The 17538-nt window shown below is 40.4% G+C and overlaps 1 long non-coding RNA gene and 3 gene segments (V, D, J or C); all 4 read left to right on the top strand.

The window, feature by feature from the left end:
• Positions 1 to 921: 921 nt before the first annotated feature.
• LOC101025706 lies at positions 922 to 2124 on the top strand. The segment is given in 2 exon segments: positions 922 to 1090; positions 1363 to 2124. Coding segments are annotated over 2 exon segments (549 nt in total).
• Positions 2125 to 4131: 2007 nt separating this feature from the next.
• LOC100999905 overlaps positions 4132 to 17538 on the top strand; it is a 221769-nt gene continuing 208362 nt past the window's right edge.
• Positions 6042 to 9037, top strand: LOC108585191. Its single transcript, XR_004183418.1, has 2 exons — positions 6042 to 6922; positions 7586 to 9037. It is a non-coding gene; the product is annotated as an uncharacterized LOC108585191 (long non-coding RNA).
• LOC103883303 lies at positions 12155 to 13453 on the top strand. The segment is given in 2 exon segments: positions 12164 to 12375; positions 12706 to 13453. Coding segments are annotated over 2 exon segments (417 nt in total).

Genomic DNA, 17538 nt, shown 5'->3' with positions numbered 1-17538 from the left:
CACGCCTGTAATCCCAGCACTTTGGGAGGCCGAGGTGGGCAGATCATGAAGTCAGGAGATGGAGACCATCCTGGCTAACATGGAGAAACCCCGTCCCTACTAAAAATTAGTCAGGCATGGTGGCAGGCACCTCTAGTCCCAGCTACTCGGGAGGCTAAGGCAGGAGAATGGGGTGAACCCGGGAGGTGGAGCTTGCAGTGAGCCGAGATCGCACCACTGCACTCTGGGCAACAGAGCGAGACTCCATCTCAAAAAAAAAAAAAAAAAAAAAAAAGGAGGAAAGAAGATCTCTCGAACACAGGCATCCCATGCATGACTACAGAATAAGGGGACCTGATAGGTATGTAGAAGAAGGGGACCTGAAGTCAGAGGGGGAAGTTTTTCTAGGGTTTGCTCTTGGAATTACTTATATCGAAAATTCAAGTGGAATAAGCAAAGGTGACAGAAGTGAATTACACATCTTAAAGTTCCCTCAAAATGCTTGAAACCATCCCTTCGATGAGGTGTGGGAGCAAAAAAGCAAACTGAAACAATGTCAAATCATTGTGTCTCTAATTTTCCCTCCAGCAGTGTTGGTGTCCACTTCCCTGTCTCTTAATGGGCGCATCTATATATCACCCCTTGTCAATACCTCTACTCAGCAACAGCCAGAAAATAGAAAGATGATATGAGTCAATAAAAGGAAAATAAAGGAACAAAAAATAAGAATAGTGGAGAGATCAGCTACTTGGGAAGCTGAGGTGGGAGGATTTGTTTGAGCCCAGGAATTTGGAACCAGCCTGGGCAAACAGCAAGGCCTCATTTGTGGAAAAAATAAAAATAAAAGTATACATGATCTGGGTATGGTACCCTGTAGTCTGTAAGATCTACCATTTAACTGACATACAAGATTGGTTCTAGAAACCATAGGACCCACTGGAAATGTGACCTCACAGGAAGATGCGTCTTGTAGGCGGCAGCTGTGAGGTCTGGTTCCCCGACGTGCTGCAGCAACTGCCTTCCCGGCCCTGCCTGTGGGCTCCCTCCGTGCCCAACTCTGCCATGGACACCAGAGTCCTCTCCTGTGTGGTCATCTGTCCTCTGGGGACAGGTGAGTTTTGAACTAAAGGATCACCATCACTGGGCTTCATTTTGGGCTCTACAGCAGAGTCTCAAATATATCCTGGACCTCTGTGTTGACCAAAGATTTTGTGAAAGGTATTGACATTTATATGAAAACAAATAATTGCATTATGGAGTAAAAAGCAAAATTCATGTGAGTTTTTAAAGGAATGCAGGAGACTTCAAACAGGCTCCTTCACTGTAAGACATTCATCCTTCTGCCATTACAACTCTGTCTCATGCAGTCTCTTCTCCTCTGAGGTCTCTCAAATGCCGGCATCACACAGAACCCAAGACACCTGGTCAGGAGGAGGGGACAGGAGGCAAGACTGAGATGCAGCCCAATGAAAGGACACAGTCATGTTTATTGGTATCGGTAGCTCCCAGAGGAAGGTCTGAAATTCATGGTTTATCTCCAGAAAGAAAAAATAGATGAGTCAGGAATGCCAAAGGAACGGTTTTCTGCTGAATTTCCCAAAGAAGGCCCCAGCATCTTGAGGATCCAGCAGGCAGAGCAAGAAGACTCAGCAGCTTATTTCTGCGCCAGCTTACCACCCACATCAATGCAGAGCCACAGCCTCTCAGTCCACAAACATCCTCCAGACCTGCCTTGGAAACAGCGGTGGGCTGGGAAGGGAAACGTGTTACCGGTACAGTGAACAGGTCAGCTCTAAGGCATTCTGCAAGTTGAGGATGGAAATAGGAGAGGATTGCAGGGATAGCATGAAACATCCCAGGCTATGCTCAGAAACTAAGACTCTGCCATCCAAAGGACATAAAGATTTTTAAGAACTAGACATAATTTTTCAGTTCTGACATTGACTTAATTTGTCAGTTTCAAAACACTTAGCAGTGTAACTCTTTTTTTATTCCATACTGTATGTCAAGTTCTATATTTCATGCTTTACATCAGTAATTTTATTTAATCACCAAGATACACAAGCAAAGGAAGTGCTTTCTTCATTCTCACCAAGAGAAATTATGGTTCTAGGAGTGAATTTCTAGAAAGAAAGAGACAGAGAGATGGGGGAATAAAGGGGAGGGAAGGGGAGGGGAGGGGAAGGGAGGGGAGAGAAGGGAAGGGAAGGGAAGGGAAGGGAAGGGAAGGGAAGGGAAGGGAAGGGAAGGGAAGGGAAGGGAAGGGAAGGGAGAAGGAAACCTAGAAGGTGACAGAAAGCATTTGGCTCAAAGGGTTATGATTTTTATCTCACATCACGCTGCTTAGCATTCTTTAAGGCATAATCCTTGTTCTGCTTATTGCCGAGTAGCTGTACAGGTTTGTACAGATGCTAGGTTCAAGAATTCCTGCTATAAAATTATAGAACATCTGAGAGATGATGGAAATAGAGTTGGATAAATTTGTCTAGAATTTAGGGAAAAGGTCTGGCCCACAGATATTGTTCATTAGAAATCTGTCACCTCAACTTTTTGTCTTAGTTAATATTTGTTTTTATTCTCATCACTCAACAGATATAGGCCACCTACAGAAAAAGATTTGTTATAATTTGCTTTGATGAAACAATTTCATAAAATGAAAAGGCAGACAAAAGCAAAGCCATTTCAAATACATGTGCAGGCTAAGTCCAGCCTCACCAGCGTGGAGTATAAACCGTGTGACTCCACTGCATGTCTTTGCCCTTCGATTTTCTAAAATCATTTAATGTACTCCCGCCCCTCCCTCACTTCACCCAAAAGGAGAAAAACCCAGAAAATCTTCCAGGAAGACAGAAGAGGGACACTGGCTGGGGAGCCTGAGAAAGATCCAGAGAGATCTCCAGAAAAAGACCAATGCTGAGACCCCAGCAAGGCTGCAGAGAAGATGGATTCCTAACTTCATGCCGTTTAAAACACCAGACATATAATTTAAAGGAACAGTCTTCCAAAGGCAGTGCTTTACAGGGAGGGGGAAAAAAGGCAAAGAGGAAGAAAGAGGGTCTTCTGGCAATTCAGCAGTGAGTAGAAAAAGAGAAAAAAGGGGGAAACAGAATTCTGCAAAACAAAAGGAAATCACAAATTAAGAGGACCCACAACCAGCCCCACTACGAAAACAAACAAAGCTCACTAAGGAGTCTGGATTTTGCTAAGATGATGGCTAAAGGAACATTAGACTAGGAGTTTTGTAAAACACCCCAATAACACGAAAATGAGCAAGATGAAAGTAACACCCATACAACGAAGGCAAACATCTCACCTCTCTTCTCTGTTCCCTTACCTCAAAAGCAATCATGAGGCAGAAGAAAACGTAAGTCTACACTCCAAACAGAAATAAATACACTCAAGGAAGCAGCTGAGGATATAAGTGACCATAACCAGACCAACAATTCAAAAACTCAGACCAGAAATGGCCAAAATGGGAAGACATCAGAAAAAGAAATTGATTGAACTCAGGAGGGACATGAACGAAAAAGACAAAATTATCCCAGTCATGAAAAATAAATTAAAAGATGACCAAGGGAGAATAAACCCAAATGAAAATTTAGTCAGGACAGAGGCAAAGACAAAGAAACAAGTCGGAGAATGAGAAGGACGTGAGGGAAACCAGCCAGTTAGAAGGTGGAAGGTGGTCAAAGGAGGCGAGGTCTTGGTGTGATTGCATGAAGGACCTGAAATAGCAGCGCTGGGCTCTGTGCAGCAGGACGGCTAAGCAAAAGGCTGTCACAGTGACCACAGCACCACTGGCCAGACCCCGAGAGAGCTGAGGGCATAAACAATGATAAGTTCTCCAGAGGATGGACTTCCTGCATACCCTGAGTTCATCATTACACATTCTATGCATGTAACAAAATACCACAGGTACCCACAAATAGGTACACACATTATGTATCAATGTTTTTTCTGTTTTGTTTTGTTTTTATTTTTATTTTTTTTAAAAAAGGAAAAATAAATGAATTCCACATTCTTGTATAATCAGAGTGTCTACAGCACTCCTAGAGGAACCCAAACCTTATGGTCGCTGGAAAGATAAAAACCAATGGGCCAATTGGAGTGAAACTCTGGCCCGGAAACGTGGGGTGCCAGCCCCCTCAGCACAGATGCAATGCAGAGTTATGGGAGGTGCCAATGACTCTGCTCTCTGTCCTGTCTCCTCATCTGCAAAATTAGAAAGCCTGTCTTGAGTATTTCCAGGAACCTCCCACCTCTTGGCTCCAGCCACCAACAAACTCTGCACGTAAGGCCAGGAGAAGCCCCAGAGCCAAGCCTCTTTTCTCATTCTCTTCCCACAAGTGCTTGGAGCTACAAGGAGGCCCCCTTTCCACTATGAGCAACCAGGTGCTCTGCTGTGTGGTCCTTTGTCTCCTTGGAGCAAGTGAGTCCTGGGTTCAGGGAGAAAATTCCTATCTGGAATACTGCAAGTTCCAAATCTAAGGCTTCCCTGAGGGACCGCAGCATCAGGCACCTCCGTGCCCTGTACTTCAGGCATGCCTCTTTCTTTTCCAGACACCGTGGATGGCGGAATCACTCAGTCCCCAAAGTACCTGTTCAGAAAGGAAGGACAGAATGTGACCCTGAGTTGTGAACAGAATTTGAACCATGATGCCATGTACTGGTACCGACAGGACCCAGGTCAAGGACTGAGATTGATCTACTACTCACAGATAGTAAATGACATTCAGAACGGAGACATAGCTGAAGGGTACAGTGTGTCTCGGGACAGGAAGGAATCCTTTCCTCTCACTGTGACATCAGCCCAAAGGAACCCAACAGCTTTCTATCTCTGTGCCAGTAGTATAGACACAGTGAAGCACGGATGTCGCCTCTCTGTGCATAAATGTGCCCAGTCCTGCTTCTCCTAATTGGAAATTTCTCTCACTGTGTGACGCAGAAACGCCACTACTACTCAAGTAAGTTTAAAACTATATATATAAACTATATATATAGTTTAAAAAACATAGAGAACTATATATATAGTTTAAAAACTATATATATAAACTATATATATATTTAAAAACTATATATATATAAACTATATATATAGTTTAAAAAACTATATATATATAAACTATATAGTTTTTAAAAAACTATATATATATAAACTATATATATAGTTTTAAAACTATATATATAAACTATATATATAGTTTTAAAAAAACTATATATATATAACTATATATATAGTTTTAAAAACTATATATATAAACTATATATAGTTTAAAAAACTATATATATAACTAAAAATATATGTCAAATTAATATATATAAAACTAAAACTATATATAAATATATATAGGTTTAAAAAACTATATATATAACTAAAAATATATAAACTATAAAACCAAAACTATATATATATATATAACTAAACTTTATATATGAGACTAAAATGAGTTTTATACAGTTTTTTAAACTATAGTTTTGTATATATATAACTATATATGTATATATCATTTTTTAAACTATAGTTTTGTAGTTTTATTTATTTATTTACTTATTGGAGCCAGAGTCTCACTCTGTTGCCCAGGCCGCGGTGCAATGGCATGATCTCAGCTCACTGCAATCTCTGCCTCCCAGGTTCAAGCAATTTTCCTGCCTCAGCCTCCCAAGTAGCTGGGATTACAGATGCACACCACTGTACCTGGCTAATTTTTGTATTTTAGTAGAGGCAGGGTTTCACCATGTTGGCCAGGATGGTCTCAAACTCCTGACCTCAGCTGATCCACCCACCTCGGCCTCCCAAAGTGCTGGGATTACAGGCATGAGTCACCGTGCCTGGCTGTTTTATAGTTTTATATAGTTATTTTTAAAAACTAGAAATATAATAGTTTTTTAAACCTACTTATTGGCTGAGTGAAGTTTCCTGCCATATATGATATATAGATATGTTATATATGTGCTATATGTTGTATATAAGATATATACATGTATATATAGAGAGTCAGAGAGACACAGAGAAGAAAGAAGAGAAAAGTTAATCGTACAACCCCAAGCTTTTTTCTGTTTTACTGAATTCTAGATGAATAGATGAATGAATGAATAGAAATGAATGAATGAATAGAAAATTTTCCCTTCTTTCAGGAAGATAAAAAAGGCTGTGGAAAGAGAGATGCAGAAGACAAACCCTGTAATCACAATTTCATATGACGCACGCTTTAATGAGAGACGTTAGTGGAGTATAGGAAATAACATAGCCAATTCTGTCTGGTGACATCAGGAAGGGCGTCAAAGAGACAGCAAATTTTCAGATGAAACTTATTATTCAGATTTCACCAGATGGGCAAGTAGGATTTCACCAGATGGGCAAGCACCAAAAGAGGGAGGCAGGCTAAGGGAACTATGAAAGGAAAGAGTGATGAGATAACACCAGGAAAAAAAATATCAACACTCCCTCCTCCACCGGAATATGGCAATGGAAGAAAATTTGGACAAATGAATGGAGTCAAGTTATTGAACAAAATTGAGTTTCTGGTTCTAGTGGTCCTTCATTGGACATCTGTGTAGAAACATTCAAGAGGCTCCGTAAGTGCAGGTCTGGCACTTAGAGGAGAGGGTCGGGCTGGAGAGAAATGTTTGAGTGATAGATAAGCACACAGGTGTGAATAAAACTTCCCAAGTGATCTTGTTTTCTATGTTTTCTCTCTTTATGCTTTGCCACCTATGCATTGAATTAGAAGGTAAGTGGTGTTAATTCTTATGTTGACTTACAAATGTTTATTTGATCATATAATTATGCTTCTAGAAATTGATGTTTCTGTATTATTCTTCAGATACAACTGAAACTGCTGGTTGAAAACTTTTTAAAAATATTGTCAGAAGCATCAAATAACCTTAGTCTGTCCTGCTATATTGTTCTCTTTTTCCAGGGATACGAAATTTTTAGAAAAATGTAAGTGCCTGTCCAGAATACACAAGACTTGGCTCCACGAATTTTCTTCGAATTATTGCCTGGATTCTGTGTTTAGCCTTGGATTTCTTCTTCTACATAGCCTATGGGAGTTTGACTCACACAGTCTCTCACAGAAACCAAAATACTAAAACATAGAGATGGAAAAGATATTTCTCCCTGAATAGGATCTAAAGAACATTAAAATATGGTAGCATGAGAACTACAAGCAGTCATTGAAACTAATGCTTTCTGACAGTAGTAGGTAAAACACTGGAAATGAGATGGCTCTAAGATACCTCACTTTGAATGTCCAGACCATATTCACAGATACCTCCACATCAGTCATTCTCTGAGCCAGAGGATGGAGCCAGGGACCTTCATGGCGGTGGGAGAGACACAGACCCATAGTGTTATCTGTGCTCTATGTACAAGTCATTCTCCAGAGGTGATGGGATGGGGAAAGACTGTCCAAGGAAAGGAAGAAAATGAAAGGGAAGATAGTAAGAGATAGACAATCTTGTTTCTCCTTGTTTTTCTTGTCCGTGACTAGAATGAACACAAATTCCTTTCTTTCAGTTGAGGAATTTATTAAAGCAGAGCATAAGAACTTAAATAGACTTCAAAAATTCTACTGTAAAACTATTAACCATTTGCTTTTTTCAGGGTAATCTTAATACTGAAAAGAATGCTGTAGCTATGAAGTTTCATCATAACTTTCATTCCCAGAACCAGGTTGTAAGAGAGATATCATCTGAAGTAAAAGAAGACAGGAAAGTTTTAAAATGTAAAATATCACTGAATGTTTTCTTAGCAAGTTTTGAGAGGCCATCACATCTATTAAACAGAAAGATAATTTACATAAAATTTTAATCTAGAACTATTTCTTTAACATAATAAACATAATTGCTCAATTTAAAATCACATTGAACATAACCAACAGTAAATTAGACAAGTCAGAAAACCAATCTGTCAACTCTATAAAAATTCAAGAAATAGTCCAGAATTCTTAGGAAGCAGAAAGATATTTAACATGTGAGAAAAAGGTATTACCACAATAGCAGCTTTATTCCCAGTGGCCCCAAATTGGAAAATATTCAACATCCATTAACAATGCAATAGATAAATGATTGTGTTGCATTTATGTAACAGAATACAATATAGCAAAAAATGTAATTTCCAACACAGATATTTTAAATATAAGATTGAATAAAATATAGTAGACACAAAATTATACGGTATGTAGTCAGAATAGTGATTAATTTGGTAGCATTATGTATGTACTCTGAGGGAGACATGAGGAAGGCTTTTGGAATTCTGAATTCTATATCTTGATCTGAATGATGATTATACGAGTATATTCATTTCAAAAATTCATTTGGCTGAACACTTAAGATTTGTGCAGTCTATGTATTTTATACCTCACTTACAAAGCTTAGAATATAATGACAAGTATCTTATCTTGACAAATGATCTATTGCTGTGTAACAAACCACTCCAAAAGTTAGTGATTTAAAAGAACAACATATTATTATCTCTTGTGGTTATGTAAAAGGGCACAGCTGGACAGTTCTCACTTAGGGCTGCTCACATAGTCACTGTCAGTCACTAAGGCTGGAGATATCTGAAGGCTCCACTAGGCTGGATATCCAAGGTGGCTTTTGTGTGCCCCTGTTGGTTCGTTACCTGGGATGGCTGCAGTAGCTGTGGACCCGCTGAGCATGTCTCTCTGTACACAGCCTTCGATGTGATTAGATGGACTGTCTCACAGCATGGTGGCCTCTAGGCAGCTAAAGTTTTTGCATGGTAGTTGTACCCTAAGAGCGAGCATTCAAGAGACCCAGATGTGGTCAGCTAGGCTCCATACAGCCCAACCTGGGAAATATGCAGTGTCACCTCCACCACAATCCAGCCAAGTCGGATTCAAGAGAAAGGCACTCATGGGAAGGTGACCACTAGCCAGTGTGCTTCATCAGGCTGGTATCTTTGAAGACCAGATACCACACCACAGTCATTTGAATTTCTGTCGTTACTTGGTACTCTTAGTTTTTCCCTGCTGCTCTTTTTGCATTGGAGTCCTTTTGGGATGACATCAATAAAACTATTTCATGTTTTTAAGATTGTATTTGTCTAGTATTTCTTTTTCAACCTTTCTACATGTAGCCTTTTTGTTGTTTTTATTCTTCAGGTGGGTATTTTAAAGCAGTGTGTATTTTTTCAGCCTCATGATTTATACAACTAGAATCCTCAGTCTATTGTCTTAAATGTATTTCTGTATAGCTTTCTATAGCAGGTGATTTCCTGGGTTTTGAGTTATGTTTCTTATTTGGTTTTGTACATTAATTTTTCTCACATTTTGGTTTCTTCTTCCCTCATGTATGACCTTATTTTTGTTGACTATTTTTCTCATTTCATTATTTTGTCTTTCAGAAGTCCACAATTCATTTTCATTTTTTGATGATTAACTGTAACATTTTATTGTATAATTATATTAAGAAAATCTGAGATTAGTCTTATCTTTATCCTTCTCCTGAAGCCTATGCAAACTTTAGAACAATTAACACCTATGGTTTCCTTTATGATTTCCAATATTTTGGATAGTTGGAATGTTAGATCTGTCTAACTATAATAACTAGAAGTATTATTGTTTTATTTTATCAGTACTTAATTACAATTACCTACCTATGTGTTAACCATCATCTTTAACCATCATTGTTTTTGCACAAAACTTTAGTATACCTACTCAGAGCAGAAAGAGGATCCATCATATTCTGTGTCTGCCCTATTAAGCATGCTTCTTTGCTGCATGGCCTTTGATTCCTGGTAGCAGATTTAACCCAGACAAAGATGTAGAGCCCTGTTATGGGCTATCAGACCCCAATACCAAGGCTTTTCTTGTGCCACAGCCCTTTGATCGCAGGCCACTGACTCTAACTTCTATCTCCTTTTCTAACAGTTCTCATGGATACTAAAGTCCCCCAGACACCAAGAAAATTGGTCACATTGACTAATTTTAAGAGATGGCATTGCAGTAGTCTCAGAAAATGAAAAGTCATAGCACATACTAGCTATTGACAACGTATGGCTTGGCCTATGGCAAACCCATAACACAAATGGAAGTGTCAGGGAAGAAAAACCACCATAAGCATTAAGGAACAAAAGAGTATAGTATAGGAATTAGGCCTGACACGGATAAGTGAAAGTTTGAAAAGGGTCAGAAAAAACAACTCTAATGAGCTCTGGTGAAGGTGGATGAACTGGACTTTGCATTAAGTTTTGCATTAAGTTGGGTATATCCATGTACTACACGGAACCCTAAAGGAGATGGTGTAGGAATTTATGGAAGATGGCTGACTCTATGTGCCAACAGCCCTGTAAGTTCTCAAAAAAGTTTGGTGGTGGGACTGCAGTCCCTCCTGGTCAGCAGAGATGGCAGTCAGTATAAAGAACTGGATGTGAAGCAGGGGAAAGTCAGCATAAATTGGAACTCCCTGGCACTTTTGATGCTACTTCTCACTGCCTGGAACCAGTGATGACTTCACAACTCAGTGGCAGCTGTTTTACTTTCCCCTTACAAACTTCATGCATTTCTTCCCCCATGATCAACTCAAACCTGGAACCATACTAGGAAAAAGTTATCTGAAACACATTCCTTGCTTAGCCAGGTTGACACAGTGATAAAACACCACAGGAATATCCAGATGCTTCTTGACTTGCAGTGGGGTAATATCCTGATAAATCCAGCATAAATTGAAAACATCATAATTCAACTTACAATATCCAGCTTATCTGTACATAACCCCATCATAAGTCAAGGAGCACACTGAAATGCATATTGCTTTAGCACCACTGTAAAGTTGAAAAGTCATTAAACCATCATGAGACCATCTGTACCTGACAATTAGTGTTTCTCAAAATAAATAGAAAGATTTTCTTCTGATCTGAAGGTCTTCCAGCCACTCTCTCCCAGACATATCATAATATTGGGCCAGAGGTCACCCATCGCAAGCTGTCCTTACTTACTCTTTGCAGAAAAAGTAGTTAGCACTATGAAGTGGCCTCATTTTAATGAGATCCAACATACCCAGGAAAGAAAAAATGCAGCCACAGGAGCATACAGATGCCCTTCAGTAGATATGTCAATATTAACATAATGCAATAGCTATATTTGTTATGATAAAACGATTCCACAATTGCACAAACATAATATGATGAGCGAAGTCTAAATCTTATCTTTTCTAGCTACCTATGCCAGAGAAGAACTAAATATTAAATGAAAGCATAATTGGGAGGCTGTTATAAAAATGAAAACATAGGGCTTTCAGAATAACTTTCCAGCTCCTTGTAATTGCTACACATTTCCAACGTCGATCCATTAAAACAAGTATCCCAGCATGTTCAAATCAAAGAATTTCTTATGCCTCCTAGAAACTATTTTCACTGCCCAGTACTTAGTATGATCTCCATTACAATAGAATAAATGTAATTATTCTCACAACCTCAACAGTGATTAACATGGAAACATACAAGCTAAATCAAGAAATAATATTAGAATGTTTAGAATTGAGTCCATCTATATATGAGGGAAATTGTTATGAGATACTCATGAGGTAACTGTCTCATTTAGAAAATGATGAAGTGGCTTCATCATGATTATGAAGAAACATTGGACTTCCAGCTGAGGCACTGGCCTGGGCATTATCAATATTTATGGCAGTTCCAACCTGAAGGTCTAGTGATTAACCACCATGAGTTGTCTTGTTGTGATTACTTTGAGGATATGAAACAGAAGCAGCAAACAGATTCCAATGCCATTCATTACCCAAACATACACTTATTTCCTTATAAGAAACTCACTTAAGTCATTGTAATGCTCTATATCTCAGTGTATTTGTAATAAATTTAGAAGTTGATTTGGGAAATCTTCAGGCCACTTTGGGCAATGTATGAGTTTTTGTTTTGTTTTGAGATGCAGTCTCATTCTATCACTCAGGCAAGAGTGCAGCGGTGCAATCTTAGCTCACTGCAACCTCCGCCTCCCGGGTTCAAGCAATTCTCTACCTCAGCCTCCCAAGTAGCTGGGATTACAGGCGCCTGCCACCACACCTGGCTAATTTTTGTGTTTTTAGTAGAGACGGGGTTTCACCATGTTGGCCAGGTTGGTCTTGAACTCCTAACCTTGTGATCCACCCGCCTCTGCCTCCCAAAGTGCTGGAATTACAGGCGTGAGCCACTGAGCCTGACTTGTATGGTTCTTTGATAGGCAGAGATGGATGTAACACTGGTCATGGGCAAAGATTACCACCAGGGGGCAGACTAGAGCATCCTTGAGATTCTGTGATCAGTCAGTCATCCCTCCTCGCTGGTGAATGGAGACGTGGTCACAACTCTCCCCGGAGAAGGCGGTGTGGTGCCATCACCGAAGATGCTGTTGCTTCTGCTGCTTCTGGGGACAGGTATGAGCCTCCTTCTACCTGGGAGCTTCGGTGGGCATGTGCGTGTGTTGGCATGGTCAAGTGGTGGCCAGGCAATGTGGATTGTTTATGCTCATCAAAGGGAGAGGGAGCGGCTCTGCTCTCTAGAGGTGTAAACGGTAAGGTGAGAGCCACCGGTCAGAGGAGATGGGGGATTATGGCCCTAGGGAGATGACAGAAAGATTGCACAAAACAAACGGGATTCTCCAGGAGCTGGGAGCACAGGGAGGGAGTGAGGCTCAGCTCTGCCTGTCATCCTGTCTGACTCGGGTCCTACTGGGCTCTCCTCTCTCTGGCTTCTGTTTTCAGCAGGCTCCGGCCTTGCTGCTGTCGTCTCTCAATATCCGAGCAGGTTTATCTGTAAGAGAGGAACCTCTGTGAAGATCGAGTGCCGTTGCCTGGACTTTCAGGCCACAACTATGTTTTGGTATCGTCAGTTCCAGAAACAGAGCCTCATACTCATGGCAACTTCCAATGAGGGCTCCGATGTCACATACGAGCAAGGCGTCAAGCAGGACAAATTTCCCATCAACCATCCAAACCTGACCTTCTCCACTCTGACAGTGACCAATGCGCATCCTGAAGACAGCAGCTTCTACATCTGCAGTGCTAGAGACACAGCACCAGGAAGGGATCAGAGACCGCGGCAAGAACCCCCTGCAGCTGGGCCTCTGCCCCAGCGGGCCCCTGAGTGCTGAGAGGGGAGGCGTGGAGATGGAAAACCACAGCTTTCCTGACTGAGACATCTGGGTGCGTGTGTAGGGGGTGTGTGTGTGTAGGGGGTGGGGTGGGGTGGGGGGAGAGAAAGAAAAGAAGCCCTGTGAGTGTGGAGAGTGGAGGAGCTGTAGTGTTTGAGACCCATGAAATGGCCATAGAGTTGGGCCTAAAGTGGTCAGTGGACGTGGAAGCTTCCCTGAAAATTATAAAACCTGGAATTTTGCCCTGACTCTGCCACATTAGTCATGTGCTCTTGAATAGATCTACACACAATTCTAGAGGTAGATATGAAGACAGTTGTATAATCACTGTGTATTTCCTATAATAAACTTCAGCGATTGGCTTTCTTGTCATCATGCTGGGCTCTCAAGACAAAGATAACCAAGAGGCAGCCAAGTAGCCAGTTATGCATGAGTACGTTACCTTAGGGGAGGATGGCAACAGCATTGAATAGCACCCACTTCAAATTTGTGTTCAGTCCTCCTTGGACCAGGACCACCAAAATAAAAGCCTATCACATTTCCTGTAAATGTTGAATGCCATCATGTTCTCCATGCTGTTTCAGCTGATGAATGAACAGAGTAAGACTCGGTACAAAGGAAGGAGAGCACCCTCTATGCCTAGGTACACACGATATGGAATGTATCCCTAGGGAAGGTGCTGGTGAGCTGGCTTCTGGGAAAGGTGTCAAGGGGAAGAGTGGGCAGAGGTACCTAGAAGGAAGATCTCAGACAACATGGCTTGTCTACAGAGTTGGAAACTTCTACCAGTAGCTAGAAGACAGTAAGTGGAACAGTGAAAATCCTTTCCTAGGAGAAACCAAATGTTTACATTGACCACAAATCTGTATGAGCCAATAGAAAATGAGCAAAACATGATCATACATTTAATAGAAGAAACATGTATGACCAATAAACATATAGAGATATTTTACGGCATTGATGATCAGGATAATATGAAGCAAGACATAGTGATACATAGCCTTATATCCACTTGATTAGCAAAATATAAAAAGTTTAGAAATATAAAATGTTAGCGAGGGTATGGATTCATAGGATTACTTATAAATTACTGATGGGAGCATAAGTACTATAAACCATTTGGAAACAGTTCAGCATCATCTCATAGTTGAAGATTTCTATGTCCCATGACTCAGCAATTCCACTCCTAGATTTACATCAGGAGAGGCTCTTGCATACATGACTCAGCAATTCCACTCCTAGATTTACATCAGGAGAAGCTCTTGCATACACATATCAGAAGATATAAATACAAAAGTGTTCTTAACAGCACCAAACAGTAGAAAAACATGGCACCAAGCCACACATGCACCGAGAAGAGTGAATAAACTGTGGCATATTCATATGAGTCAAAATGAATGAACTATAGTGAAGAGCAAGGTTATAGGTGAATCTTAGCAATATAATAGCAAATGCAAAAACTAAGTCTAATGAGACTATGCAAAGCCTAATGTGCTTTGCATAAAGCTAAAAACAAATAAGTCAAGGAAATAATTTTCAGGAATAAAATATGTTAGGTCAAATTTTATTGAAAGGAAAGCAAAGACCAGTCATATGCTGGAGCCTACCTTATCAGTTCATGGGAGCTGACTGTATACATTTTTCCCAACTCCAGTTTTAGTGACATCATTTTGTTAGCTTGAAACTGGCAATAGTGAGGGCATTTACACTATAGAAATCAGCAAACACAATAAATTACAGTTTTGCTTTATTTTCCTCCAGAGAGTTAGTTGTCAACCCTTTACCAACACACTACTGGCAGGGAATAATAGTGACCCAAGTTCAGGATTTTTATAAGGCTGGGGCGTGGCAGGAGATAGAATGAGAGAGAACTACATAGCTATACATTTAAATATTGTCAAGGTCTGTCTTGCATAATGTTGAGGAGGAGATGTTTTACAAGTTCCTATTACATTTTTAAATAAATAAATAATTACTCATTGAGAAGCAATGCCTATGTGTTATCCTTAACCACAGGTTAAGATAAATAAAATTGTATGCATATAGAATCAAAAAGAAGAGATAAATGAATAGATTAGAGTTCTTACAAGAAAAGGATCAAGAGCATTTTATAGTCAAAACCAGGAGTAAAATAGCAGTGGCTCAACTGCTACCATCCTCATACAGACATCGGCTGCTGAATTAATCACGGCGGACAACCTGCTACCCAATAGACCTGGACCCTTGTCAACCCCTTTGCAACAGAGAGCAAGGGTTTAGACACTAAGGGTGAACGTGAAAACATGGAGATGACACCTGGCCCGTGACCAAGGTGGAACTGACTGGAATAAGATGGGAGCCAAGTCCGCAGTGCACACGCTGCTGTTTTTCATCTCCGCTATGACCATGTGTTGCTGGTGGTTAAATACCCTACCTGGGTTCAGTCACCTCAGACTGTGCCATTGTCACTGAACTCACGGACCCATTTTAGTTGTAGCCTTTTACTCTGTTAGTGTTTTCAGCCTGGAGAACAGAGCTAGGAAAATACTTTTAAAATATTCCACTGCTCACTAATGGCATGGAAAAGACAAGAGCTTTTAAGGCTCTAGCATGAAACACGGAGACAGTGGTTACATTCCTATTTCATGCAGTCACTATTTCCCTCTGCATTAAGCTGAGGAGTGTAGTGTTTCAGTGACATTTAGCATGGAACAGTGCTGGGTTCAGACCTGCCTTTCCCAAACCAGCTGGCTATCAAGGACACAGCCTACTGCCTACCTACATTACCTTAGGAAAGAAGACAACAGCGTTGAACAGCATTCAGTCCAAATTTGTGTTCTGTCTTTCTTGGACAAGTACCAACAAAATAAAATCCTATCATATTTCCTGTAAATTTTGAATGCCATACATTTTTGATGAGCAATTATTTTTGAAGTGTTGGACTTCCTGTTCTGATTTAATATTCTACTCTCTGGGCTTGGTTGTATTTGAAATCAAGTTCACCTTTCAGAGGCAGTGATGGATGAGATAAGAGAGAGACTCTTACATCCTCCTGCCCGATACACACACACACACACACACACACACACACGGAAGCACTGTGTTCCCCAGTAATGGAGAAGCCATGGGGAGAATTTCAGAGGTTTCAAGGGAGCCAGAGTTTTCTAATTCCTCTATATCCTTGGATATCCCCATTCTTAATGTCAAAAACAATCTCTGGAGCTGGTTTCCAGGAGTCTGAACCCCTTTGCTACAGTACATGTATCATCTCAGGGGTCCAAAGGTGAATATTTGATTAGCTACTTCACAACTTCATACCACTGCTGCTGTTTTACCATTCTGGAATGTGGAAGGCAGTGTGACTCCTATTAACTGACCAGTAGTCAATTTCAACTACCCATAAATATGTGAGAGTCTTTTATCTGTAATCTCCTATCTGGTGCCATTTTTGAAAAGCAGTTAAGACTCTTTTATTCTAAAAAATGAACTATGTCTCACTTCTCGAAAGTAATTATTGATGAAATGCTCCCTGGAGAGTCTGAAGCCCCTGATATTGCATATTTAATGGCTATCCACCTTTTAATAAAAGGTATGGGGATAAATTTTAAATATTATTCCTAAATACCTTACATCAAGAGGAGCTAGAGTTAATTAAGTGGGACGAGAGATAATGAGTTCAAGGGCATTTAAGAAAGATTAAAGAACCAGTGCAAATGTTTTAATCAGGAAATAAATTGGTGTGTTTAATGACAGGAAAGAAGTCAGCAGCGTGGCAGCAGCAGGGGGAGGAGGCGGTTGAGTACAGAGCAAAATTGAAGAAGGCAGGAAGGCATCAGACCACTCACAACCTTACTGGTCAAGGTAAACGATACAGAATCCAACATAAAGCTTAACAGGAGACACTGAGGTTTTGAACCTTTGACTTCTGTAGTAATCAGATTCGTGGCTGTGTGTGTATCTATGTATTTAATCACCCTGGTCACAAAGTGAAGAAATAATGGACCGTGCAGGGAAGGCAAAATGTTACCTCTACCCTCTTCGGGTTTTTTGGCTGGGCCTGAGAACGGAACAGATTAACAGGAGAAAAGAGAACGGAACAGATTAACAGGAGAAAAGCAAACACATGTATTTAATGTAAGTTTTACATCACATGAAAGCCCCCACAATTACAGGAAGACCTGAATATGCAGTTAGAGTTGAACACTCATATACTGAATTGGGCAAAGAGTCATACACTGTTAAAAGGTGAAAAAGTAAAGGGGCTTTGGCTAGGGTTGCTGGTGGAATGGCAAAGTGACGAGGAAGGTGAGGGTTAGTTTAACAAGCTTTTTTGGTACAGATTCCTTGGCCTCAACATCATCCCATTCTATCTTCGATGTTATGATGCTACGATTCTTTCTTCCTGGTATAGCTAAGACATTTTTTAATATGGGAGGCTTATTCCATTTTTCAAGAAGAAAAGGGGAAG

Source organism: Papio anubis, chromosome 4, assembly GCF_008728515.1.
Source record: "Papio anubis isolate 15944 chromosome 4, Panubis1.0, whole genome shotgun sequence".
Lineage (NCBI taxonomy): Eukaryota > Metazoa > Chordata > Mammalia > Primates > Cercopithecidae > Papio > Papio anubis.
Note: the sequence above shows the minus strand (reverse complement) of the source record. Positions and strands in the feature narration are given on the sequence as shown.